At 35.6% G+C, this 26380-nt stretch overlaps 3 protein-coding genes across 3 annotated transcripts; 2 read left to right on the forward strand and 1 right to left on the reverse strand.

Moving 5' to 3' along the window:
• Positions 1-146: 146 nt before the first annotated feature.
• LOC121257160 (probable plastid-lipid-associated protein 4, chloroplastic) lies at positions 147-5510 on the forward strand. Its single transcript, XM_041158067.1, has 6 exons — positions 147-542; positions 851-964; positions 2268-2366; positions 3637-3711; positions 3784-3851; positions 5213-5510. The coding sequence occupies exons 1-6, from the start codon at positions 207-209 to the stop codon at positions 5283-5285; spliced, it is 765 nt and encodes a 254-aa protein (XP_041014001.1). The 5' UTR covers positions 147-206; the 3' UTR covers positions 5286-5510.
• An 812-nt stretch (positions 5511-6322) lies between these two features.
• LOC121257158 (serine/threonine receptor-like kinase NFP) lies at positions 6323-8260 on the reverse strand. The gene has a single exon (XM_041158065.1). It carries the CDS (start codon positions 8258-8260, stop codon positions 6407-6409), a length of 1854 nt encoding a protein of 617 aa, XP_041013999.1. The 3' UTR covers positions 6323-6406.
• Positions 8261-12874: 4614 nt separating this feature from the next.
• On the forward strand, positions 12875-16983 carry LOC121258184 (omega-hydroxyceramide transacylase). The gene is made up of 7 exons (XM_041159572.1): positions 12875-13462; positions 13842-13985; positions 14977-15049; positions 15568-15673; positions 15765-15861; positions 16340-16435; positions 16519-16983. The coding sequence occupies exons 1-7, from the start codon at positions 12929-12931 to the stop codon at positions 16675-16677; spliced, it is 1209 nt and encodes a 402-aa protein (XP_041015506.1). The 5' UTR covers positions 12875-12928; the 3' UTR covers positions 16678-16983.
• The last annotated feature ends 9397 nt before the right edge of the window (positions 16984-26380 follow it).

A 26380-nucleotide genomic window follows, 5' to 3' on the forward strand; every position in this document is an offset into this window, starting at 1 on the left:
TTATTTATATTTATAATATTATTTATATAATTATTATTAATTATTAAAATAATAAAAACTTTACAATTTATTATAATATTATAAATAAAATTATGCACGAGATAACCGCTCGTCTGTATAAAAAATATCTGCTCGATCAAGCGCTTCCCTTCAGATGACTGAAAACTGAAAGGCCAACACGTACAAAAAATCTGCCTTTATCTTCCATGGCTCTCGCTCCTTCATTTTCTGCTACTCTGCCAAATAAACTGCGTCCCGGCAAACATTCACTTGCTTCTCAACCTGCACCCGTTATTTTTCATGAAAAATCCCCACTCTCATTTCCAATACCAAATACCGCCAGCACCCACGTCATAGTAAGCCCCAGCAAGCTCCTTGACACTGCTGATTCTGGCATATGGAGGACTAGAATTTCCTTCTTTCCTGGCTTTTTGACAAAGGGTAGGGATGCTAAGAGCCTCAAGGAGGAGCTTTACGCAACAATAGGGCCTCTTGATAGAGGGGCTGAGGCTACTCCCGAAGACCAACAGCGTGTAGAACAGGTGAGACGGTGCACCCCTTGATGAGTTTTGCTTTACTTCGACATTTTGATTTCAATTTTTTTTTCTTTGTTTTTATTCCTGCGCTTATATGGTACGAGAAATGGAAATTCTACTCCTCTGGGTACCTGTTTATTGTAGTAATGCACAGACCATTTGTTTCTCAAGGAAATCACTGAAAATGGAACATTTGCTAATTGAAAATGAAGAAATACAGAATCTCATAAGTTATATCTACTGTCAGTTTACATTTGATGTAATATTTAAAGATTTTCTTGTGTCATATTTGTGGGTTTTTTTTCCTTGATCAGAATGCTCGTAAACTCGAGGACGTGAACGAAATAAAGGAGCCTCTCAAGTCCAATCTGCTCAATGGAAAATGGGAGCTCATATATACAACCTCCCAGTCCGTTTTGCAAACTCAGGTGATACTTTGTCAATGGTCCTTCCAATTGTTTGAAACTTGTCTTTTGTATGGAAAGCTTAACCTTTCTAATTCAACTTCGTGCATACTTGCAACTTGCAACACAAAGATGGGTCAGAGACCAGACTGAGTTTTGTGTATTTCTTTAGTCGCACAAAGAACTGGTTTAATCGGCTGATTCAGACTAATTTTAGCCAATTTTATTAGGGCAGTCCAACATCAACTTATCTCATGCAAATGCAGCAACTCGTGGCATCCTTCAAGATGCAGATATGCAGCCTCCCTCATATGATAATTGTTCAGACATTACTAAATAGCCCCATTCATAGCTGAAGTTCTTTGTACTATTATGTAAATTTACAGGTTGTTAATATAGCTGTATAGCGTTAGAATATTCTTTGGTTAGTTAGGATTTGTTTTTCTGTTTCATTCCTGTATAAAGCAATGGCTTCATGTACAGAGCAAATTAATCTTAACGCGATAGCATCTTCTGCAATTCTTCTCTGTTGTTCTTTCGTGCCTCTTCTTCCATAATTCTTACAAATTTAAAACGATTTCAGCCGATTCACAATTGTATTTCTCTATAGTTGGGTTTCAGAGATGAGTTTTATTGTTGCTTTTTTATTTCTATTTTTCTCGTATGAAAATATGTCACCGTACATGTGTTAACTTTTTTATCCATGTATTTGGTGAGAATGTAGAGAAGTTAAAAATAAAATTAGAATTCTTTACTTCATTTGGTTGAAGAGAAATGAGTATTTGATATTAAATTTGTGATTTTGAAAAAAAAATACTACCTTTACCCCGACTTTATAACTTAAGGGTATTTATCTTCCTTGTAAACGTGAATATTTGAGACAAAAAATTAAGAACATTTGAGTAGATACATGTGTTGCATTCTTATTGAAGCTACATCATATTCTTATTGAAGTTGGTCAGTGAATTTATAATTTAAACTCATTTATACACAATTTGAAATGCTTGAATTTCATTGTACATGTTTTTAATTATTTTAATTAACGCTAACATACCTAATACAAATTTGTCACAAATTGTTCAATTCAATGAATCAGTCCCAACCTGATTCTAAATTCCATTCTGATTTTTCAAGCCTTGGTTTTAATCCTCCTGTTCTCTGTAGTAGAGCAAATGTACGTGTATACGTGAATTCCCATGCAAGTGTAGTGGAGCAAATGCTATGTTTTTCTTGTTCTATACTTGTATTTCGTTTTCTTTTTCTTTTTTATTCTATTCTTATATATCATTAATTTTTATAGGACTATAACTGATTGCTCACATGGCAGAGACCAAAATTTTTACGGCCAAATGGAAAAATCTACCAGGCAATCAATGCAGATACTCTTAGGGCTCAAAATATGGAAACTTGGCCATTCTTTAATCAGGTGTTTCTTCTTATTTAACATATTCTTTACATGGATTGAATATAAAAATATTGCCATTTCTTTCAGTTTTTGACCATTACTTAAGTAATGCTTGCGAATACTCACCTGCTTGTGTAAGTTATGGGTGATACATATGATAAGGACTGTAGTTCATGGCCTTTCAACGGGCTTCCATTTGCTTCAGTTTTGAATGAAGATACAAAGAACAAAAGATGTAACAAGACATGAACCCCAAACTACCATGGGGCCCTGGAAACAAGGCTAGAAACTGAATCAGAAGAAGGGCCAATGTTGGAAGGTGCCTTGCTTTGCTTTTGAGAGAACTATATGAGCTTGCCTAACTGCGGACAAGCTTCCTTACAATGCAATATAGAACAAACTGGGATGCAGTAGCTCTGGTGTCCTGAAGGAGAGAAGATTTCCCATGAAGTAGACATCTGGGTTTGAAAACTTTTGGGTTGTGCCCATCTCAGATTGTTCAGCATATGATTGTGAGCTGTGAGAGCATGCGTTCAGAATCTGTCAAGGACTACTTCAACCCTCAAACTCTTGTAGAAGCTATGAAACAATGCTTGAAACCTTAATGACAATTCTATTTGGAAGGAACTTGCTTTTGGAATAATGTATGTCCATGGGCACAAAGCTACAAATGCTCAGTTGTTTCTGGCTCTCTAACAAACACTTTGCTGATTGGATCTGCATACCATCTTTTCGTTGTGTGTCTCTATATCAAACTCTTAGAAGGAAAGCCTCAAGTAATGTCACCATCTCAATATTCCAGATAGCATCCAGGCATTTTGAGGTTAGGAAAAGAAAAGGATACCTTTTAAGGACTGCATTGTAGTTTTAATTGGGGTGGCTCAAGACTAAAGGGATTGATAATCACTCTTGACCATATAGCTCCCATTTCTGTTGCATGTCCAAACAATTTTCTCTTTGACATTGCTCAAATTTTAAAGGATTGACAGGATGTCCTTATTCCACACAATTTACTGAAGAATACTCTTGTCCAAAACTTTTTTTAGACTTTTCAACATTGTAGATTTCCATGGAGGGTGTAGAGTGTTGAGAAGCAGAGTAGATCTGGTGTTCTAAGTTCTCGAATCCAACTTTATATTGTTTATATTGGAGGTGTGCCATACGGTTTTGAGTTTTGGGAAATTCTCTTTGGTCTCTAACTTGACCTTTTATTGCCACTTATTCTCATGTGTGTAATGACTTTTATCATGCTGTAAAGCTACATAATGTCAATCGATTGATATTTGTGCAGGTCACAGCTAATTTAGTCTCTTTAAACTCAAGAAGAGTGGCGGTTAAATTTGACTTCTTCAGAATTGCTGGTCTGGTGTGTAATATCTTTCTGTATGTAAGGATTCACCTCCTTTTCCTCTAACTAATGACTTATAATGCTTCCCAGATACCTATTAAGTCACCAGGGAGTGGTCGTGGTCAGTTGGAAATAACTTACTTGGATGAAGAGTTACGGTAAGAGATGTGAAACCACTGTTTCCACTGTTCAATGCCACCATTCCCTCCTCCACCCCTCCCCCGGATGAATCTTCATACTAAACATTGTGATAAAGATATCATATTATTGGCTCTTTAGATTTGGCTCAAGTTTTAAGGCTGTCCTTTCCTTCAGATCTACCAACTAGAATTACTAATAAAAGAATGTTAATAATCAAAGAAGAGCTTCATTTTTAAGTGGTTTCAAACAAACCATATGCATATGAGTAAATTGAATTAATGAAAATTGTGTCAGTTGCAATGCCTTCCATTTGAGACCCTAGGGTCTGTGCATTGATTACAGAATTCACAAGCCTCGAAAACAACCTAATGTCCTACAGTCCCACAACCTAGATGCATACCTTAACAAGAATGGAAGCTTTGATACTAATATATTAAAGTTTGGGATTAGTGAAGTACACTATGCAAACAACAAAATAGAAACATCTTCATAAGACAACAAGATGGTAGGTTTGGGGAGTGAGATGAAAATTTTTGGTTTTAGATGAAAGTTTAAAATATTAATTTCAAATATTATTATTGTTTTAGGATTTGAAAAAGTTGAATTGGAATTTGAAAAAGTTGAATTGTTTATTATATTTTGTGTGGTAATTTGATAAAGTTGTAATAATGAGATGAGAAATCTCATCTTGTCTGTGCTTGAATTCACAGGCAACATAACCAAATTCAACTATTAGTGATACGTGTTACACACAAGTTGACTAACTTGCACAAATATCCTTCACGGACCTCACAAATTTGAATCAACAAAAATCTCATTACACCCAAATCTTACATCTAACTCTCCCAAGCATGCAACTTTCAGCTTTTAATAATTAACCTAGTAAAAATAGGAATTTGAGGTAATTCACAACAAATGTTTACCTCAACTAAAATTCCATCAAGAAAATCTTTTCTTTATCATGATAGATCCAAACAAGATAAATATTGTTTCCAAAACTAAAGCCAAACTTGCTTGTAACCTTATCGAACCCATTGCAAACATGTAACAAACATCATCTTCTCTCAAACTACAGAATGATCAAACCGTATGCTTTGATACCAATTCGTTACAATAGTGGAAGCTGATACTGATGTGTTGGAGTTTTGAACTAGCAAAGTATGCCACTCAAACAATAGAGGAAAAACACACACATAAGGCAATAAGATTGAACATGGTTCAACTATTGCCACACTTACGTTGAGGGTAATGCCAACATAATCCCATAATCAAGCTTTTAATAATTGATCTACTGGATTCTTAATGGTTTTACTGTTAACGAATTCAGCCTTTTTGCTCAGTCCTGTACTTCTGCTGAATTCTAATTTCCTCTTTGCAGAATATCAAGAGGAGATAAAGGTAACTTATTCATTTTAAAAATGGTGGATGCATCCTATAGAGTTCCTCTTTGATGTAGCTTTTCCTAAAGAATGACTGTTAAGCTTCCTCTCTAGAGGGTAAAGTGGAGGACTGACTAGTGTCGTGTGTTCATTTATGTATAAATGTAGCCTGATTGGGTAAAGTTGATCATTTTATTTGCTCTGTATGAAAAGTATCCAAGGGAAATTCAATTCACTGATTGATAACCTGGCTCCATGTGCGAGTTTTTAGTGTAAGTTGTACATTATTTCCGTTCATGATTTTCTGGTGTCACTTTCTGTTTCCTATAATGTATTTACATGTTTTCTGTTGTATACTTCTTCTGCACATAAGCTTCACCTATACATTCGTTTTTAATAAAATTACTTCTTACTTATAAAAAAAAAAAAGTTGTACGTTACTGTTACAACTTAACATAAAAAAGGGACCAATCAAACTATTTTTAATGGGAAGTGTGAACAATCGAACTTCACTACATACGCAAATAGTTGACACCCTTAAAACTGTTTCATTGTCTCTCTTGAGGAAAATAAATCATATATTTACTTATTTCTTGGGGTGGAGGGGTGTCTGGGAATGTGATGCCTTTACAGTGTGTCTGTTTAGTGTTAGATTTGCAAAGGTGTGTTTCATAAGCAGTTAAAACTGTCATTACAGCTAAATTTCTATCAGGTCGGCCTTAAGTAACTCACTGATGTTGCAGATTCGGATCAAGTACACAAGGAGATATTCAGCTTGCGTTAAATGGTTAGCGTAAGAGAACCAAAACTATTTCACTTGTCAACTAATCTTACACCACTGTTGCTTAACCTTCAAGCTGCCAGACCATAATCTGCCACCAGCCACCACCCAATTCTCTCCATTTACTCCAATTCATGGGAAGGGAAATCGATGAAGGTTTTTCATGTTTGGGATGGAATTTGAGTTTATCTTAATAACAATCATATACTGCTAGAAACTTATCAAAAAAAAACAATCATATACTGCTAGAAGGTTTCCTACTTGGCATTGCCTATGAAATCAGGATTGTCAACTTGTTTCTGTTATCATCAGAATGGCAAAATGCATGCATAAATTCCGATTCAACTATTTGAATTATTAGAATGGAAATCCTCATGGGTATTTAGTACATGAAAATATAAAAAGAGCTAAATTAGCGAGCTGTGACTGGACTTATAATATGAATTACTTCGTCTCCTTCTGCCCCTGAAGTCCATGATCTTTCTGAAGTTTCAGAAGACGACTGAGTAAGAACTGACAGGTTGAAAACGATTTCTCCCATGCTTGGCCTTTCCATGGATTTATCCAGTGTGCACGCCCTCGCCAAAGTTGCCAAGCTGATAGCGCCATCGATCGGATAGAAGCTCTCCAAGTTTGGATCTATCCAACTTCTTAACCTCTCCGCTCTATTGTCTTCCACTTCCAAGATCCACCTTATGTCCTTCCACAACAGAGCAACCTCCCCATTTTCCTTTGTTTCCATGGCTCTCTTTCCTGAAAGCAACTCTAGTAGAACAACTCCAAAACCAAAGACATCCACTTTTGGCATCGCAGAGTTCGTTGCAGATCTAGCCAGTGAGAGTTTTGCAATCATTGCCTTGAACCCGGAGTTCAAAAGTATATTAGTTGCTCGGATATCTCTGTGAACAATGGTGGGCTGAGTGTGTTCGTGCATGTATTGCAGGCCGTTGGCTACATCTAGTGCAATGATTAGCCTCTGACTCCATGTGAGGATGGCCGAAGAACTTGAAGACTTCGAGTGCAGCCACTTATCAAGTGATCCATTTTCAGCATATTCATAGACCAAGAAGCGATTCCCATCAGTATCAGAGGAGATTCCCATTAACCTCACAAGATTCGCATGATTTACTTTCTGCAGAATTTTTAGTTCCTCTGTGACATCTTCCTTGGTTTTCTTTACTGCTAAGACCTGGCCATTGATAGTCGCCCTGTACACTGATCCCCCAATCCTACAGTGTTCATCAAAGTTTGCCGTTGCCTCGATAATTGCTTTAGTCTCATACATGATTGGCTTACTGAGATAGCCAGAAACTCCAGGAAGTAGCTTACCTTGCGTGATCTTAGGCTCAAAGTTTTCACATCTCGATTGTTCCTTCATTTTAATCAGAACACTGGTCTCCAGCGAGGAACCAACACGTTTCATTTCCTTCTTCCTCTGACGTGAACGATGAGAATGGACCAACAAAGCAGTCAAAAGAAAGATCAACATAGCACCGCCCAAGCTTACAATAAGGATGATAATCCAAGGACGTTTGGAATGACTTCCTTCACGAGACTGCTCAGTCGGGTAAATTTGAGAGAGAGCTGGCAACTGTGAAACGGGGATCATTACCGGAAGACTCACTGCAGTGCTGAAGTTCCGGTAGCCATTTTCAGATGCAATGTTCTCCAGTGAGGCATTAAACTTAGCACTTACTTGCAAGACATCATCGGTGGGTTGCCATACGTAGGTAATGATGTATGAAATACCATTTTTCAAATGGGTTTCTGAGGGGCACTTACAAAACAAAGGAAAGATAACTTCCACACCTATCTGCAAGAGGTTTGGGTTCAGAGTCGGGTTCAGCCCTTGAACATCATTCCAGTTGCTTAGATTCCCGAATGAATTGACTGAGACTAAGTAGTAGCTATCATCTTTCTTGATCTGGTATGTGATATTGGCAAAATAACGTTTTGCAGTGCAGCCACAGGTAACAGGTACTAGTAAGAGTTGGCCAGGAAATAACTTTGTCTCGTTGACTCCAGATACTAGGTTACTAGCTTTTGCAATGGATGAGCTGCTGGCCTCAAATAGATCAGATACGTTTCCCAGACTCAGATAATTGGGAGGCTGCGCAAAGTATGCCACGTAAGTTTCACAGGAGGAGGGTGAATCCACAGAGCATGAAAAGTTTGATTGAGCTGTGATATCAGAGATGGAAAAGAACAAAGTTAGAAGAAAGAGAACTTGGGAGGTGAGTAAAGAGATATCCATTATGTTAAGCATGGCTGCTTAAGCTCTGAAGGAGTCATGTCAAATGCACTCACGGGCAGAAGAAGTTTACGAAGTATTGTTAAAATGAAGCTTTCAATTTGAATAAAAATAGATTTTGTATAAAAAATACCAAAGACTTTTGTCTCTAGCTTTGACTTGAATGAAACATCATTCGTATATCATACATAATCAATCTTGAAGTCTTGCATCTCAGATTTATATTTTAAATGATTCTGTCTTAGTTTTCTTCTCCTTGCTAGAGACATCATATCATATTGTGCAAAAATTACGTACCATATCATCAAGTGAGATATATTGAATCAGAAAAATAGAACAAACAAGACAAAACCTTGTGAAGTTCCTCAGTTTCAGGATTATAGTTTTCCTTCTGCTAAGAATTTAATAAGAATCAGGTTAGTTTAATTCATTTGGACGGCAAGAAGTTGTCTGTTCTACCATTTGTATATACAAATTAAGACACAATGCCTACGTATGACTGCAACAGCTTTGATGGTTCCATTTCTATAGGCCAATAGTATGTCTCAGATACTGTTTGCAGATAGGACCCAATAAACAGTTGCAGGAACAAGGATGTGGAAAGTATCAGCCTAGAGTCTTCAACTTGTAATCTATGGGACCCCAAAACTGCCGACAGGCTGTCTTGATGGAACATTCTGATTGATCTTCATCATTGATATAATCAGCCTAATAATAATTGAAAATAGGTAATCAATCCTTTGTGTCGAGACAAACCTCGATGGAACAAATGGAGTTAAATGGATAGTCCAAATGAATGGGATCCAAAATCAGAGCATCTCCACCATATCAATCAAGGGATCATATACCTGCCCATTAGTGGGTGGAAGTGGAAGACAGATACAGAGGGAGAAGAAGAGACAAGTTTACACTGAGCTACAAGAAGTAAAGGAATATCACAATTAAAGATAAGAATATTCAGTTCACCCTTCGTATTGTATTCAGATCTCCCTGCTGTGGCCAAAAACAAAATCTCCTTTTCAGACCAAGGTGTTTTATTAAGGCATAAAACATCTGGATATCAGGGAATATCCAACAAAAACAATTCAACTCTTCTAGCAAATCCGGGAAAAAAGGAAGGAAAAAGCATCAGAGACTCAGTAGTTATTGTTATTTTTATTATTGTCGTTGTTTCTTATATGAAAACATTGACTTTGAGGGTTATATATCATCATCAATGACATTAGAGAAGCTTCAGCATTCTCTGAACCTCAGAAGTCAAAACGATCAAACTAATATTGCTGAGAAGGGCAATCTCATTGTTCTTGGCCTGCTAAAAGGGCACAGAATCGTAGCTGAAAATTAAGCAACACTTGAGAGAGAAAGAGGGTGAAGATGGTGAATAAATAAAGGAAATTGATGAGAAATCTAGAATTTCAACCAGAAGTGAAACAAGTTCTAAAAGAAAATGACATGTACTACTAGTTGTTCTTGAACCTCCCTTTGATCATTGTCCTCTTGATACTCTCCTCTCCCTAAGGGCGTAGATATTCTTCCATGTTTAACAGTTGACAAGGATTTAGATACCTGTGTTATGTACGCTAGCTGTTCCAATAGGATCTGAACAAGTTATGTGCTGGTCAGTTTTCAGAATTGAAATATAGGAAAAAAACACGAGACTAGATATTGAGGCATAATTCAAATTCAGGTGATAGAAAATTCTTAATGTTTGGGTACATCTAGCGTTAGGAACACGAAACAGAGAGAACGCAATTAGGATTAAGATTTTCCATAATGATTTGACCCAACACTTTCTACAATTCTGAAACACACTCCAGATGTTTGATAAGATGCACAAATAAATTGCTCTCGAGGGGAGCTCCTCTGTGAGAAATGAGAGAAGAAAAATATAAGAGTCACCATTCCAGAATGCCTTGCACTATCCAGCGTTTGAAAAACCCTATTAGGAGCTAGGGCATTGGTATTGATTTCGTGATTTCATCAAAGTCATCTCTAAAATTTAGCTAAAAGTATATGTTTTGCATAAAAATAAAATCATTCAAGATATAACCCTACGTTAGATTAGCTATAATAATAATATAATATTATTTTTTTAATAATAATTTTTTTAATTTTTTTCATATTATGCAACTACACTAATCATATATTAATTAATAATTTAATTTTTACTTGAATTATTTGTTTCCCAACTATTATTGTTCCTCAACCTATTATTTTTCATCTACAAAAGATGTGCAGGAACCTTACCTACTGCTAGTATATTAGTTTGCACAAAACTAATATGCAATAAATGTATATGTACATGAAAAATGTACATGTTACACCTGCACGTGTATAGGAACCTTACCTGTTACCTCATGCTTGTATATTAATTTTAATAGTTTCCTGCTTGTGCCTTGTATTAGTTTTTCATATACAAAAAATGAATTAATTCTGGTGGTGTATATTTTTAGAATAAAATAATTCTTTTGAAGATAAACAATGCAGCTCTAAATTTAAAAGAAATTTTGGTACTACTGTAACTCGTATGTAGAGCTTTTTCATTTTGACTACTCTAATATAGATTATTTTATTTATATTTAGTTAAACTTTAGAGATGTACTGACATTTGACAAATCTAATACCAATGCTCTAAATAGAGATCATGGGCCTTTCAATTCCAAACTAACAGCAAATAAACATAAGTGGGGGTACAAGCAACTCGGCTTAACTAACACAGCGCTAGCCCATATAGAGAAATACAATAAAATTAAGTAAAATACATTAGCCATCCAAGCCCATAGAAGCCACTAAGTATCTTTAGTACCCCAAAACCAAATTCACAATTACTTCGGTCCACGATTATAGATGTACTGAAGTGTGACAAGTTCGAAGAAAAATAGATGCATCATATGGACTCTATCGCATTAAAAGCTTCTTGTGGTCCTAGTCACAATGTAGACCCCAATATCAAATATATTAGGATCCAATATCGTGTCTCTCTCTAAGTTATAAAAAAATAAAATAAAATATTTGAATAGAAAATCTTGATCCGCTAATTAGCAATACTATGCGGTTTTTTTTTTTTTTTTTTTTTTAAATGTTTCTTTGGTGATCTGAACCTAAGACATGCACGTTAACCTGCATTTAGATGTTGAGCTGATCTGAGTTCTTTATAAATAATAATGAGTTGAGATGGTTAATTGAATTTTGTGAGACTCATTTAAGATGAATTTAAAATATATTTAAATATTAAGATGAATTTAGATATATTTATATGAAGTTATAAAATTATTAGAACCCACCATAAATATCTACTGATTGACATTATTGTCTCCCCACAATACACCGAACCTGTAAAAAAAAAAAAAAGTTTTCTACACTTCATTTTGGCACAAGGATTAAGGAACAAATGTCATTTTGTGGGTTTGAGTTGTGGGCTCAACAACACATGTCAATGAGTAATGCACTTGAAATGCACTGTCTAGCCGATGTCAATTGTCAGCTCATGTCTAAGGAACCATAAAGCGCTTTTGATAGTTGACAGCGCTATTTACGTGGGACCCAATCAACGAGTTCAAGTTAAACTACACTCATTTGTGTGTTTGGATGTCCAAAACAGCCTAAAAGTGAAGTGCACTCAACTATTTTGTATATCCAAACGAAGGCTAAGTTCAATTCAAGCATTGTGAATGTGTATTTTGGGCCTCAAGAGAAAATCTATCCATAGGAATGGATCTTTTTAGTTTGGGCTTTGTAGCGAGTAAGCCTGTTTCGAACACATTTCAACAACTTGGGCTAAAATCACAAAAATCGCAGCCGCTCTCCCAGCTAGGACTGTTACCCACGTAGTATAGACGGGGCGGGGAAAAAACCCATCTGCCCTGCCCCCGCCTAAGTCAACAAATTAGGTTTGAAAAAAAATTGATCCAAAAAATTTTTTTAAACTAAAATTATAATATAATTAAAATTTATTAAAAATAAAACTTAAGTTTATTAAAGTTAAATTTTGGATTGTCTTGACCTCTTCGACTAACCTTTAAGTAAATCACATATTATTCAAATATGACTATTATATTATCTTGACCTCTATATAAAAATTGATCTAAAAGGTCAAAGCAATCTAATAACTTGAATATAATTTTAAGTTTTTAATAAATTATATATATCTATATATAATATATTTTTTTATATATATGAAATTGATCAAGGCAGGACAGGGCCCCACTGGATCATCCCGCCCCACACCCCGTTAGACCTTCTCCATACGGGATGGGGGCCCACCTATGCATTGGTGGAGCAGGGTAGCCTGCCCGCCATGCAGTGGCGGGGCGGGACGGGGCGGACAGGATGGCGGGGCGGGACGGGGAGGACAGGATGGCCCCGCTGCCTAACGCTAGTCCCAGCAAAAAGATTAAGAGTACGTTTAGATGTTAAAGTGAGTTGAATTGAGTTGAGTTGATAAAATATTATTAGAATATTATTTATTATTATTATTATTATTTTGAGATTTGAAAAAATTAAATTATTTATTATATTTTATATTGAGATTTGAAAAAATTATAATGATAAATTAAGATGAATTATATTTTCAAACGAAGCCTAAAAATCATGCACAAAAAACCAATAAATTATTTAAAAAAAAAAAAAAAAAGCTTCCAGAAACTCGCCAACACATACAAAGCCAGAAAACAAACGTTAGAGATGCTGTTCACCAAGAAAGGAAGCAGGAGCCTTTCTTCTTCGTTCATGGCTCCTTCACTCTCCTCTCTTTTACTCTCCCACTCTCACCCTTTCTTCCCTTCTAACCCTAACCCTAATTTCACCCGCCGGTACATGCTCCCTCAGTGCACCCAAATTCTTTCCTGCGCCGCCAAGGATTCCTCCCCAGAACCGAACGTCGCCTCGGAGAAGAAATCCTTTGCCGTGGCCACCGGGGAGCTCTTCCTAGGACTGGCCTCGCGGATCCTCATCAGAAGACCAAAGAAAGGCCCGAATGGTGAGACGGCGTCGGTGACGATGTTCAATGACACCGTGTCTTCCGAGGAGAGGATTGGGGCGGTGATGGAGGACGAGATTGAGCCACAAGTGATATGGGAGCAGCGCGTGAAGGACGTGGAAGCCGAGCGTGAACGCCGTGTCGTTACGAGTCCTGGGTTCAGCTTCTCGGCTGCTGGGCTTTTGTTTCCGTACCATCTTGGCGTCGCTCAGTTTCTCATTGAGAAGGGTTATATCAAGGTTCTAGATTTCTTATACTTACTATTTCTTATTTCTATTTATAATAGTTGTTTCAGAATGCGACTCTGAATTCTATGGTTTCTATAACTATCTAATACGTTCTTAACTTTCAATTTTCTCTTTTGAACGGACGTAACCCTTTCAGAAATACCTGACAAAACATGCCTTTATTATTTTTTTCTATTAATTTAAATTATCTTCCCTTTGTTGATGGCTTACGCAAGTCCAAAGAGATATTTTTAGTTAATTGTGGAGAAGTCGGATATACTAGGGACTTTGCGACGTCAGAATATGCTTCTGTTCTGCTTTTCGTCTTTTTACTGTTATGGCTTTAGCTAAAGGGTTGATACTCTCAACTCAAATGCATATTCTGACACAGGAAACCACACCATTAGCTGGTTCTTCAGCGGGTGCGATAGTCTGTGCAGTAATTGCCTCTGGAGCCACTATGCAAGAGGCCTTGAAAGCTACCAAAATCCTAGCCGAAGATTGCCGGAATAGAGGGACTGCATTTCGACTTGGGGTATGCCTCCCCTCCTGTACTGTAATAGATATATGGTTCCATATAGATATTTCTCTGTAAAATCTTTTAGATTCTTTATGTTTGAAGAAGAGCATGTCTTTTTTATTTGCGTTGTAAAAGCATTTTGATGTGTGGAGGATTGTCTTTTTGTTCATTTCCTTGCTTGTATAAAAGTGTTGCTGCCGTCCTAATGTTGTCAGATAATATATGATAGTTCCCCCCCCCCCCCCCCCCCAAAAAAAAAAAAAATACAAATCTGTCTGGATTAACAATTAAAATCTAATTCTTAATAACTCTCAGTGTATGCGGTTCAACACCTGTCTCTCTCTGCGGTAAAATCCAAATCTGTTTGTCTCTGATTGATATTGTGCTCCATTTGCTCTTGATCAAAATGACTTCAAGCTTTAAGACCTCCAACCCCTGAATTGCAGTAGAACTTTTATATACCAAGGAAGAAACGTACTTTTGACTTGATGTCCAGGTTAGATATCTGTACAGCATCAAGAGATGGATACAATTGATGAGGTATCTAGGATCAAGATAAAGGGGGAATGAGTTGATCATATTATATATATTTTTTTGATAAGTAGAGTTGATCATATTATATATGAGTAAGGGAGTATATCTATTCGGAGATGTCAGTTTAAAATATAGGTCTATGGACTATCATGGTACATGTGAGCTAATGGTTTTTTTTCATTTTTGCGTGTTACACAGTTGAATATTGTCCTTTAGATCATCTTCATTTTGTTGTAAGTCATGGTCCTTGCACAAGCTAAAAAACTTAGGGTTGGCTGGAATGGTAATAGAAATCTGAAATGCAAAAATTGAGACCTGCCTCATTTTGTAATTTATCAAATATTTTGTTGGTTAAATATAGAATTCAGAAAGTAAATGTACAAACAGTTTTGTGCATTCTAAAGCTCTATGAACTAGCAGCATGGTGGAAATGAGAGGCCAGCTTAATTCTTTTAATTTTTTCTTTGCATAGGCTGTTCTACGGGATGTTCTTTACAACTTTCTGCCAGATGATGCTCATATTAGGTCCAGCGGGAGGGTTCGTGGTAAGAACGATTTTGGGCTATGCCTATTCTTTCTTATCAATAAAATTGTTGATGCTTATAAAAAAATATGATTCTTCTGCTCCCTTGAATGTATAATATGGTATGTGATTAGAATTGTTTACCTTTGGAGATTTTGCACTTAAAAAATGCAATAAAATGTACAAATAGTCAAAATGTTTTGTCAAGGTCTTTTTGAGAAATTTTGGAGAGCATGTTAGATGGTCAAGAATTTCGAAGTTAGCCCATTGAATTAAGTATATGCAAGTTCTTTCGAAATATTTGGATTACTCCTTTTCTTGCCAAGTTCTTTTTGGTATTAATCAAAGCTGTAAATTAAGAATGTGTCCTAATCGGGAGGCTTGGCCTCTAGTTGGAAATTCTGTCTCGGGAAATTTTTAACACATCCACAAACAGATTATCGAATCACAACTTGGTGATTATTTAACAAGTTTATGGGACAATTGCCTTTTCAATTCCCTTCTACGCGCTACTTCTAAGTATGGTCTCTTTTATTATAGTTGCTGTGACTCAGATTCTCTGGAGGCCTCGGGGTTTACTGGTTGATCAGTATGATTCCAAGGAAGATCTCATCAATGCAGTTTTCACTTCCTCCTTTATTCCAGGGTGAATAGTTAATATACCATTTTGCTTCGCAAATGATTGCTGCCATATTAGTTCATATGATCTGGTTAAACTAAAATATACTTCAGTGCAGGTATCTTGCACCAAGGCCAGCTACATTGTTTCGGAATAGACTTTGTATTGATGGGGGTTTGACGTTATTTATGCCACCAACATCTGCTGCACAGACGGTAATTGTTTGACTTGTGTTGGAAAAGCAGATATTTAATAGGCAAACAACTCTTATTGGTTGTTTATTATTGCATATAATCCATGCATTTGCATAAACTAATTTTGTAGTGTTTGAGTTAATATGTTCTCAAATAGAGGATGATGTTCAGGGAAAATGTAGTGGTGATTTCTTTTTGGTATTCTTTTGGAAGGTCCTGAATTCAGAATGAAATGTTGGAAGTGCTGTTGAATTTAGAAGGCAATGTTGTACGGTTTCGTTTTGGCATCTTAGATTGTGTTTATTACTAGTACTATTAAATGACCTAACACTTTGGTAAAGTAAGCATGTACACACTTCTGTATAGTATAGACTGCATTCATTAGGTTTAATGACATCATATCCTATATTATGGGAACAAAGCAAGATGTGCAAATACAAATATTGAGGTTACTTGTGAAGGTAGTATATATAACCAAGCCGTACGTGCTGCTTTGCAGGTTCGTGTTTGTGCTTTTCCAGCCAGTAGATTGGGATTGCAAGGGATTGGGATCAGTCCAGACTGCAATCCTGAGAATAGGGCCAGCCCACGAGAGGTTATACTATAGCTCTTTGATTAAATGCTCCCATTTGTTTTAGTATAGATCACAGTTATCGATCTTATCCCATTACATTTCAGCTTTTCAATTGGGCACTTGAGCCTGCAGAAGATTATGTTCTTGATCGGCTCTTTGAGCTTGGATATCAAGATGCAGCTGTTTGGGCAGAGAAGAATCCAGTGGAAGAAGTAGTTGAGGATGACAAATCCTTGGTTGGAAATGGCTCTGCCTCTTCGTGATGATGATTGATCCCAGACGTTCAACATCCATGATGTACGTACATATCATGGCGTAACCATCCAAATTTTTGAATCCCGCTATCTCATTACCGGATGGACAGGTTTAATATTTACCTGCCGTAGCGTACAGGCTTTGCCTACAAAGGGCAGAATGTGCATTCCCGTGATATATTAGATATTTTATGCAAGATTGGTGCAAGTTCATTGTAAGATTTTGAGTAAGAGGAAGAAAGGGATATATAATAATATAAATAGAAATTAAGATAAATAGAAAGAAAAAGGAAAATATTGAATAGTTTTATTTGAGATTATAATAAAGATCAGTTCAATTTCAAGTTGAGTTTCATCTCATGCGAAGTCAATGATATTCATTCAGAAGATCATGGGTTCATGAATTCTCGTAGATGAACTATTCAGACGATGTGTAATTCGTGTACATGCCAATTCTTATATATATATATATATATATAGAGAGAGAGAGAGAGAGAGAGAGAGAGAGAGAGAGAGTGAAGCATTCCATTATTCAGACGATGTATTTAAGCTTGAATCCTTATGTACGTATGAATTTCTAGAGAATTTGTTGCGTTTAGCCAATAATTAATCTCAAAAATGTAAATTTCTTCACCTCATTTTCTAGAAAACGATCATGCTCAACTTTTCTACGTCCTAATTTTCTCTGCTTACGTTTAAATTAATTTCGATTTTTCTTTTCTTCTTTTTTTGTTTGGCTGAAGAACGAGAAAAGTTTTGTGGATGCATGCCTAAGGTTTGGTACGTACTGTTTGTGATAATGCAACGCGTCCGAACAGATACGCTTAATTTGCCGCTAAACTTACTTGGAAAAAAAACAATGAAATCCCTGAGATATGGGTGATAATGTGAACGGATGGCTTAATTAATTCGGCTATATATATATATATATATATATATATATATATATTGTGCTACGTACAGCACATCATGAATATGATTATATATGAAGGAATGAATTCTTCCAGAATAAGAGCCTAATTCGGAGAAAGAGCATGGCCACGACAAACACGTCGATATATACTGTCGACATCTTGACAATTTCATAAAATCAAATCATGATTAGAGCTATATATTCACGAGCATTGCTTGTAATGATATATATATATATATGCATGCTTTGTAGTTGGAAATGAACACTAATTATTCCCCTTTTCCATGCTTTAATATCCAAAGATCGATGACCTTGAAAAATCGATGTGAATGCATGGTACTAATAAAAATGATTCTAATCACACAATCTTTAAGGTTTGAACATCCCAAAAAACGAGTTGACGAACTAATACAATCTGAGTGGAAAGGATGATCTGGATATCAGCCCATTTTGAATCGAATCATCATGCTTTAATTTGCTGTCAGCATGCAAGTCAAAAAGGATGTAGCTAGAAGCCTAGATCGAGAACACGTATATATAAATTAAGGGAAGCATGCACATTTCATGCACCATGTATTAAATATATATATATATATATATATATATATAAATACTCTGCAAAATTAAAAGCATAATATAGCTAGGTGGGCAATCCCGCTTTTCAGAATTGAACTGGAGGAGTAGTACTCTAGACTAGTCCTCATCGAGGGGATCGATGAAAGGGCAATCTTGTCACAAAGAGGACAGCAGCAATAATTAAAATTAAGCATGTATCATATCAAAAGGCTAGTGTAGATAAAAATTGGGTTAAAGAAGAAAAAGAACGCCCACCATATGATCCCCACTGGTCGTACAAAACATACATGCACGCTCATGCATGCATCCCGGCCCTTAATTACTACAAAAAGCCAGTACCTAATTCGAAAGCCGCTGCAAAAAAATCTGATCCGTTCTTCACCATTCTCTTTAGGGTTTCTCAGGGGTTTTGTTGCAGAGTTAATTTGGCATTCTGTCCACCTCCATGGCAGGCATGCATGCATATATCATGTTCTTCTTAACATGAAGTTAATTTGTTTCGCTGATATTGGAGGCGGCCAGCATGTCGAATCACCTCTGTAAATTTCTCTGTGAGAAAACCATACAAGAACCAAAACCCAGCTTGATGGCAATCTGTTTTCTGATCAAGCACGTACAATTTGATGTCTGTCATATGTTGATCTTTTTGGCCAGAAAGTTAATTTACTTTTGGCTCCTGCATGTATTTTTTCAAATTGTTGTTTGTAATTTTCTACGCAGGAGTAGTACTTTTAATATCATGAAGCTCTCATATATATATCTATATATATATATATATATATATATATGTATATTAGCATTATTCATGAGTAGTAGTACTCGATGATCCACAGGTTGACTTTTCTTATAAGTTGATTAATTTATTCTCATCGGTCTTTTGTTTTGTTCCACTTTGCAGGTAACGTTAATGGCTGCTTATCAATAATCTCTTTAATTAGCTGCGGTCTTAAACGTTGTATATATCCGACCATTAACTGTAGGTTTCATGATATCTATTGGTACTACGTATTACATGTATATCAGTATGAATTAACACAGATCGGAGTACGTTTGATCATTCACCGCAGGCTGAAGATCAAGTAATACTGCATGCATGCATTTTGGCAGCAGCTAGCGGCCTGGATTTTTTGTGAACTTTGACGCCATTACTTGTTGAAATACTGATCATCATGTTTGGCGTAAAATTGATGCAAGCCAACCATTTACATGAAATGGAAAAATCAGCCGTACATGACGTTGCATGTGAACTTTAATTTCCGGCCTATTTGTTTACTCTTTTGAGCTTTTTCTTATAAGAATGACAGTGAGATGGCAACTTTTACATGTTCAAAGAACATTATTAACAATGATTTCGGTGAACATCATGGTATTATTAACGGCTATCATTAATTGGCTGCTGATCTGAGCAGACATGACTTTTGTTAATTTGTGGTACTTGGGCATTGGATACCAAGATCAAAAGCACTATGCTTGGAACAGCTGGTACTGATAATTGAACCCTGTCATATAGTAATTGCATGCATGGTAATTAATGAGAAACATCTTTAATTGTTGGAGGGTGCCCACACTGATCGATCTGCATTGTCATATATATTAGAGAAAAAATATTTATAATTGTGAATTGTGTAATTATCGCGTAATCGTTTTAAAAAAATGAATAAGATATAGGATCTACATGAAAAAAAATTAATTTTTTAATAGTAGATCACCCCATTCATTTTCAAATTAAGCGATTAAACGGCGGTTATACAATTTACGATTGTATATAAAATTACTCTATATATTAACATCAAAGATGTAAAATGAAGACGAAACTACTAATTTATGGGTCTTGAAGGTTTTAAATATATTAGGGAAAAAAAAAAAAAACTAGCCTTTTATACGCATTCGAAGGATGTGCTCTTGTGCTTCCGTTGCACAGGAAGCAATGTTTTTTTTAAATAATTATGTTTTATTAAAGAAAACAAAAGATCCTTATATTAAATATTAATGCGCGCAGATACCTACTATATATACGTATACGTACCCGCAATTTCTGCTGAGATAATTGCATGACGCAATATATATATATATATATATATATATATATATATGATCACCTGATCATGATCTAGCTGACATTATTCTTACATGGAAATTATATATATATTATTATGATCCTAAAAATGCAAATGAATTAGTTATCTCCCAGCAGCTTGGCAAGGGTACTCATGATGTGATCTCTTCCTGTCTGGAGACTGGAACTTCCTCGCATCTTTAGGGGCCGTGCAATATGTGTCATAAGTTCATAATCTCGTTTATCCATCTTATATGACTTTAAAGGATCAGACTCAATTCAAACTCAAGATGAAGCTCGATGAAGTCGAAGACAAATAGAATGAAGATAAGAATAGGAAGCTGAAAACAAAAATCAAATCAAACTAATCAGTCTAATTTCTTGTATATTTTGGATATAGTTAATGATAGAATTCTTGTAACAAACTATGATTTATAATCTCTATAAATATATCTGGAACTCCTCAAAATTTTCATTGGGGAAATCTATTCCAAAATACGATACAGTTTTCTAAGTTTCTTTAGACTTAGAATTCAAGTAATAATTCTAGAAGTTGGTTGGTGTGAAGTCAATTTAAAATTGGTGAACTCAACCAAACCTAATCTTTGCATGCATTTTCCTTAATCATGACGATCTTCTTTCAATATATATCCATGCAGTTAATTAGTACGTACATGATAATTATTATTCATGTTGTTCTTCTTTTCCCAGTCATACCTCCAATAACACCAATCGCCAACATTTCCCTAATTCAGGTCGAGGAGCTATCAATTCTAATAGATTCAAAGGTAGGGGACGTGGCAAAACTCACCACTCAAACTCTTAACCCCCTTCTACTAGTTCCTCTTCATGTCCCCAGTGCCAATTATGTTAAAAATTGGCCATGTAGCTGTTGCTTGTTGGCATAGATTTGATCAATCTTTTCAAGGGTCGTCGGTACAACCACAAGCCTACATAGCTACTCCTCAACCTACCAATGATCAACATTGGTACCCCAATACTAGTGCTACAAACCACATCACTTCTGCACTTGGTGATTTGAATTTGCATACAGAGGAATACACTGGTCCTGATCAGGTTCGACTAGGTAATGGGCAAGGTCTGAACATTCTCCAGTACACTGGTTCTTCTATTTTATACTCTTCCTCCAAACCTTTCTTCTTTAACAATATTTTTCATGGTCCTACAATCAAAAAAAGTTTTTTAGCAGTTTATCAATTTGCTAAAGATAATAATGTATGCTTTAAGTTTCACCCCTCTTTTTTTTGTATTAAGGATCCATCCTTGGGAGCTATCCTCATTAGCGGCAAGAGTAAAAATGGACTCTACCCACTGCATAATCTGTCATCTATATCTCAACATCCTAATGCCTACTTGGGTGAAAGAGCCTCCATCACCTAGTGGCAAGCTCGTATGGGACATCCAGCCCTCCGCGTCGTCCACAATATAATCTCTAAAAATAACTTAGTTGCCACAAAGAATAAGAAGCCTGTTTTTGTTTGTCACGCATGTCAACTTGGAAAAAGTCACAAGCTTCCTTTTTCTTTATCTACTTCTCAGTCTTCTAGTCCCCTAGAATTGCTTTTCTCCAAAGTTTGGGGTCCATCCTCAATTGAATCAATCAAAGGCAATAAATACTATTTGAGCATAATAGATGACTTCTCAAAATTCACTTGGTTATTCCCAATCAATTCCAAAGCAGATGTTGCACGCACCTTTTCTAAACTTCCAAACTCATGTGGAACGCTTCTTTAATTGCAAAATCAAAAGTGTTCAAACAGATTGGGGTGAAGAATTTAGATCTCTACACACACACACTTTATCTCTACTGGTATTCACCATCGCATATCTTGTCCTTACACCCATGAACAAAATGGTTATGTTGAGTGCCACCATCGTCATATTGTAGAGGCTGGCCTCACACTCCTCGCATCTGCCTTTGTCCCGCAACAATATTGGGATAAGGCTTTTGCCACTATCGTGTACCTCATCAATAGATTATCCTCTCGTGTCTCCCATCACAAGTCTCCTCTTGAACTTTTATACAAACAGGGACCAAACTACAACTTCTTAAAAACCTTTGGTTGCGCCTGTTGGACGTACGTTCGTCAATGCAACTCACACAAACTAAACTATTGATCCCAATTTTGTGTCTTTATGGGTTACAACAATTCTCACAAGGGACATTGCTGTTTGAATCTCTCAACTGGGCGTATATATATCTCCTAAAACATCATCTTTGATGAAAGGAATTTTCCCTTCACAAACTCATCATTTGTCTCGTCCAGTGTTAACTCTGAACAACCAACTCTATTGCTCCCAACCATTCGTATTCTAGAATCTCCACAAAATCTGCTCATCTAGTCACATTCGACATCTCCTTCTCCTCTTCAAACTTATGAAAACACAGCAACAACCTTGTTCGAAACCAACTCAGAATTTGATCAAAGACTAGTCTCCTCCTCTGTTAGCTACTACCCAATGCAAACCAGGGCCAAAAATAATATTCACAATCCCAAACCATTACCAACAGGCATGATTTCCTACCCACCCCAAATGCCCTACTAACTATTTTTGATGATTCATAGGTTGAGCTCACTTGTTTTTCTACAACAGCTAAAAGCCCAGTCTGGCGACAAGCCATGAATGATGAGTTTCAGGCCCTTATCAATAATGGAACATGGACCCCCGTACCACCTCGACCTAGCATGAACCTAGAAGGCTGTAAATGGGTCTTCAGGATCAAGAAACGGGCTGATGGATCGATTGAATGATATAAGGTTCATCTGGTAGCCAAAGGGTTCCATCAAATTCCTGGCCTTGATTATGATGATACATTCAGCCTAGTTGTTAAGCCAACTATCATTTGGATTGTCCTTTCTCTTGCAGTCTCCTCCAACTAGCCCATTAGATAGCTTGACGTAAAAAATGTCTTTTTACATAAGCATCTACATCAAGACATATACATGACTCAGCCTCCAGGATACTCAAATCCCTCATGTCCAAATTATGTTTGTCACTTATGAAAGTCATTATATGGGCTTAAGAAAGCTCCACCAGCCTAGTTTCTTCATTGGTTATAAGGCTAATACTTCCTTATTCATTTTTCGATATGGATCTTAAGCTATTTTTCTTCTAATCTATGTTGATGGCATCTTAATCACAAGGCCCAATTCAGCATTACTTCAACCCACCACCAATAGACTTCAGTTAGACTTTGCTTTAAAAAACCTTGGCACCATCAATTACTTTCTGGGCATTGAGGCAATGTATGACACTAATGGCTTATTTTTATCACAGCAACAATGCATCCAAGAATTGCTCGAAAAGACCAACGTGCACCACGCCAAACCTATCTACTCCCCAATGTCAACCACGACCAACTTGTCACAATTTAAAGGTGATGTTTTTAGTGATCCAACTCTGTATCGAAGTGTGGTGGGCTCCTTGCAGTATCTTTCATTCACTCGACCAGATCTCTCATTTGCCATAAGTATGGTTTGCCAATACATGCAACGACCAACAACTGGGCATTGGAGTGCCGAAAAGAGGATCTTGCATTACCTTCGACATACAATACATCATGGACTGCTCCTTCGAGCAAACTCATTAGCCAAACTCAATGCATTGTCAGACGTAAACTGGGCTAGGTGCCCTGACGACCACATCTTTGTGAGTGGCTACTGTGTATATCTTGGCTCCAACCTTGTGTCTTGGAGTGCCAGAAAGCAACCCATTGTAGCCTAATCAAGCACAAAAGCCGAATACCATGCTGTAGCTAACATTGTTGCGAAACTTATATGGCTAAAATCACTACTCTATGAATTGGGTATTCCTCTTCTTGAACCACTAGTGCTTTGGTGCGACAACATCAGCGCCACCTACCTCACAACAAACACAGTATATCATGCGAGAACAAAGCACGTTGAACTCGAACTACACTTTGTTTGAGAGCAGATATCACAACGTTTATTTGTTGTCTGTTTAATGGTTGCAATTGAGAGGGCATAAATGATCAGACTCAATTCAAACTCAAGATGAAGATGAAGTCAAAGACAAACAGAATGAAGATAAGGATAAGAAGCTGAAAACAGAAATCAAATCAAACTCAATCTAATCTCTTGTATATTTTGGATATAGTTAATGATATAATTCTTATAACAAACTGTGATGTATAATCTCTATAAATATATCTGGAACTCCTCAAAATATTCATAGAGGAAATCTATTTCAAAACATACAGTTTTCTAAGTTTCTTTAGACTTAGAATTCAGACAATAATTCTAGAAGGTGGTTGGTGTGAAGCGTAAACTCAACCAAACCTAATATTTGCATGCATTTCCCTGAATCACGATGATCTTCGTTCAATATATATCCATGCAGTTAATTAGTACGTATATCAGATCTTGAGAAGTACTTGGATCTAACGTCGTTGATAATTATTATGAGAACGAACCTGGAGCTAGCTTTTCTTTAGGTAATAAATAGCAGTACTTGCTCATGATACTTACCTAGCCTGATCACCAGCACTAGAAGAAAAAATAATATTTGTAATGAATTAGACGTGATGATTATTTGTCACAAAATAAAGAAACTTAAAACTCTTTCCTTTAGGACAATCCTTGACGTTGAAGGTCCAACCACATCTCCGACAGTGTAGTTGGATGCATGAGCATATTCTAATTGCAATGAAGAAGCTGCAAACACGAGCAGCACTGTGCATGGCAACAATATCAATACCTCTTGCCTTAGAGAACTCACTTTTGTATTATACAAAAAATATAAAAAATTATTCTAAAAAGAAGCTCCATCCGATTATATAAAATGAATTGTAAAATATAATTAATTACAATACCCTGCTACATGTAGCGGATACTATTCTTCTTGTAAAAATTTTTTTATTGTTAATATTTCATTTATTCCCTCATTTTTATATGCTTTGATTTTTATCATGTCAGTAAATTCTTTTTATTCTTCATCGTTTAAAACACATATATTTTATTTTCTTCTAAAATATATCTTGGAATTATTTTTAAACCAATTTTTTCATATTTGATTTGATTTTTTATTTTTATTGGCTTATATATATTTTTGTTTACGTGTATAAGACTGAATTATTTTACATTGTATATAAAAATAAATTGTAAATATTAAAAAATATATAGATATTATAAATTTATTGGAAGAAATGAAATATTTAAAAAGAATAAAAAAAAGAATATTTAAATGATATAAAAAAAATAAATAAGTTGATGGATGACATATTGTAAAAGTCAATATGTAAAATAGAAAAAGTAAGTTTTGGTAATGTATTTTAAAAGATAAGATAAAGAATCTATTGTGAGTGCTCTTAAGGCTTGATTTGGATAGTGAGAATACTTGAGAAGTGTTGAGAATGTTTGTGAATAGTAGTAAAAAAGTAATGAAAAAAGTAATAATAAAATATTAAAAAATAGATAAAAAATAAGTAAAAATTAATAATAAAATAAAAAATAATAATGAGAGTACTCATCTGATTGATCATACGCGCGTGTAGCAGGATTTCTTTAACATAAAGGACAATCATGAGGAGGAGGAGAAATAAAAGCTCATGAGGATCGAGCAAAGGAAAATAATAATAATAGTAATAAATAATACATTAGCTTTTTCTTATTGGGAACCTGAATATATGTGGTGGTATATGTGGCTGCTTTCCAAGATTCTCAATAGTCAATGGATCGATTGGGTTTTTGCAAATAAACTGGTCCAGTTGTTTCTGACTCAATACAAACAAATTTGATATTGAATGAAAGAATGGTGAGAGAATGTTAATTAAAAGAAGATTTCTTTTTGTTACATTATTATTTTATATCACTAAACATATTTGTCAGATAAGTTAATATGAACATATATTTATGTTTTAATTTTTTAATTAACGTGATATCACAATAAGTTAAGGCCTCACTTGTTTTTATAATCATTATCATCTCATCTTATTTAATTATTATAATTTTGTTAAATCTTCATATAAAATAAAATGAATAATTCAACTAATTTTTTTAATTCTAAAATAAAAATAATATTAAAAAAATATTCTAACAATATTTTATTCAACTTTTAACTTTTATCTTAACCCATCTTATTTACGAAAACAAACAAAATCTAAGTATTTATACGCTGACTTGATA

The sequence above is a fragment of the Juglans microcarpa x Juglans regia genome, chromosome 3S, assembly GCF_004785595.1.
Source record: "Juglans microcarpa x Juglans regia isolate MS1-56 chromosome 3S, Jm3101_v1.0, whole genome shotgun sequence".
Taxonomy (NCBI): domain Eukaryota; kingdom Viridiplantae; phylum Streptophyta; class Magnoliopsida; order Fagales; family Juglandaceae; genus Juglans; species Juglans microcarpa x Juglans regia.

What these genes read in the sequence shown, in the direction of transcription:
- LOC121258184 (XM_041159572.1), top strand. Translation starts at nt 12,929, where the DNA reads ATGCTGTTCACCAAGAAAGGAAGCAGGAGCCTTTCTTCTTCGTTCATG. An exon ending in GGACTGCATTTCGACTTGGG is followed by an intron (nt 13,986 to 14,976) that starts GTATGCCTCCCC and finishes TTCTTTGCATAG; the next exon opens with GCTGTTCTACGGGATGTTCT. An exon ending in CAACATCTGCTGCACAGACG is followed by an intron (nt 15,862 to 16,339) that starts GTAATTGTTTGA and finishes GCTGCTTTGCAG; the next exon opens with GTTCGTGTTTGTGCTTTTCC.
- LOC121257158 (XM_041158065.1), bottom strand. Translation starts at nt 8,260, where the DNA reads ATGCTTAACATAATGGATATCTCTTTACTCACCTCCCAAGTTCTCTTT.
- LOC121257160 (XM_041158067.1), top strand. Translation starts at nt 207, where the DNA reads ATGGCTCTCGCTCCTTCATTTTCTGCTACTCTGCCAAATAAACTGCGT. An exon ending in AGTCCGTTTTGCAAACTCAG is followed by an intron (nt 965 to 2,267) that starts GTGATACTTTGT and finishes CTCACATGGCAG; the next exon opens with AGACCAAAATTTTTACGGCC. An exon ending in CTTGGCCATTCTTTAATCAG is followed by an intron (nt 2,367 to 3,636) that starts GTGTTTCTTCTT and finishes ATATTTGTGCAG; the next exon opens with GTCACAGCTAATTTAGTCTC.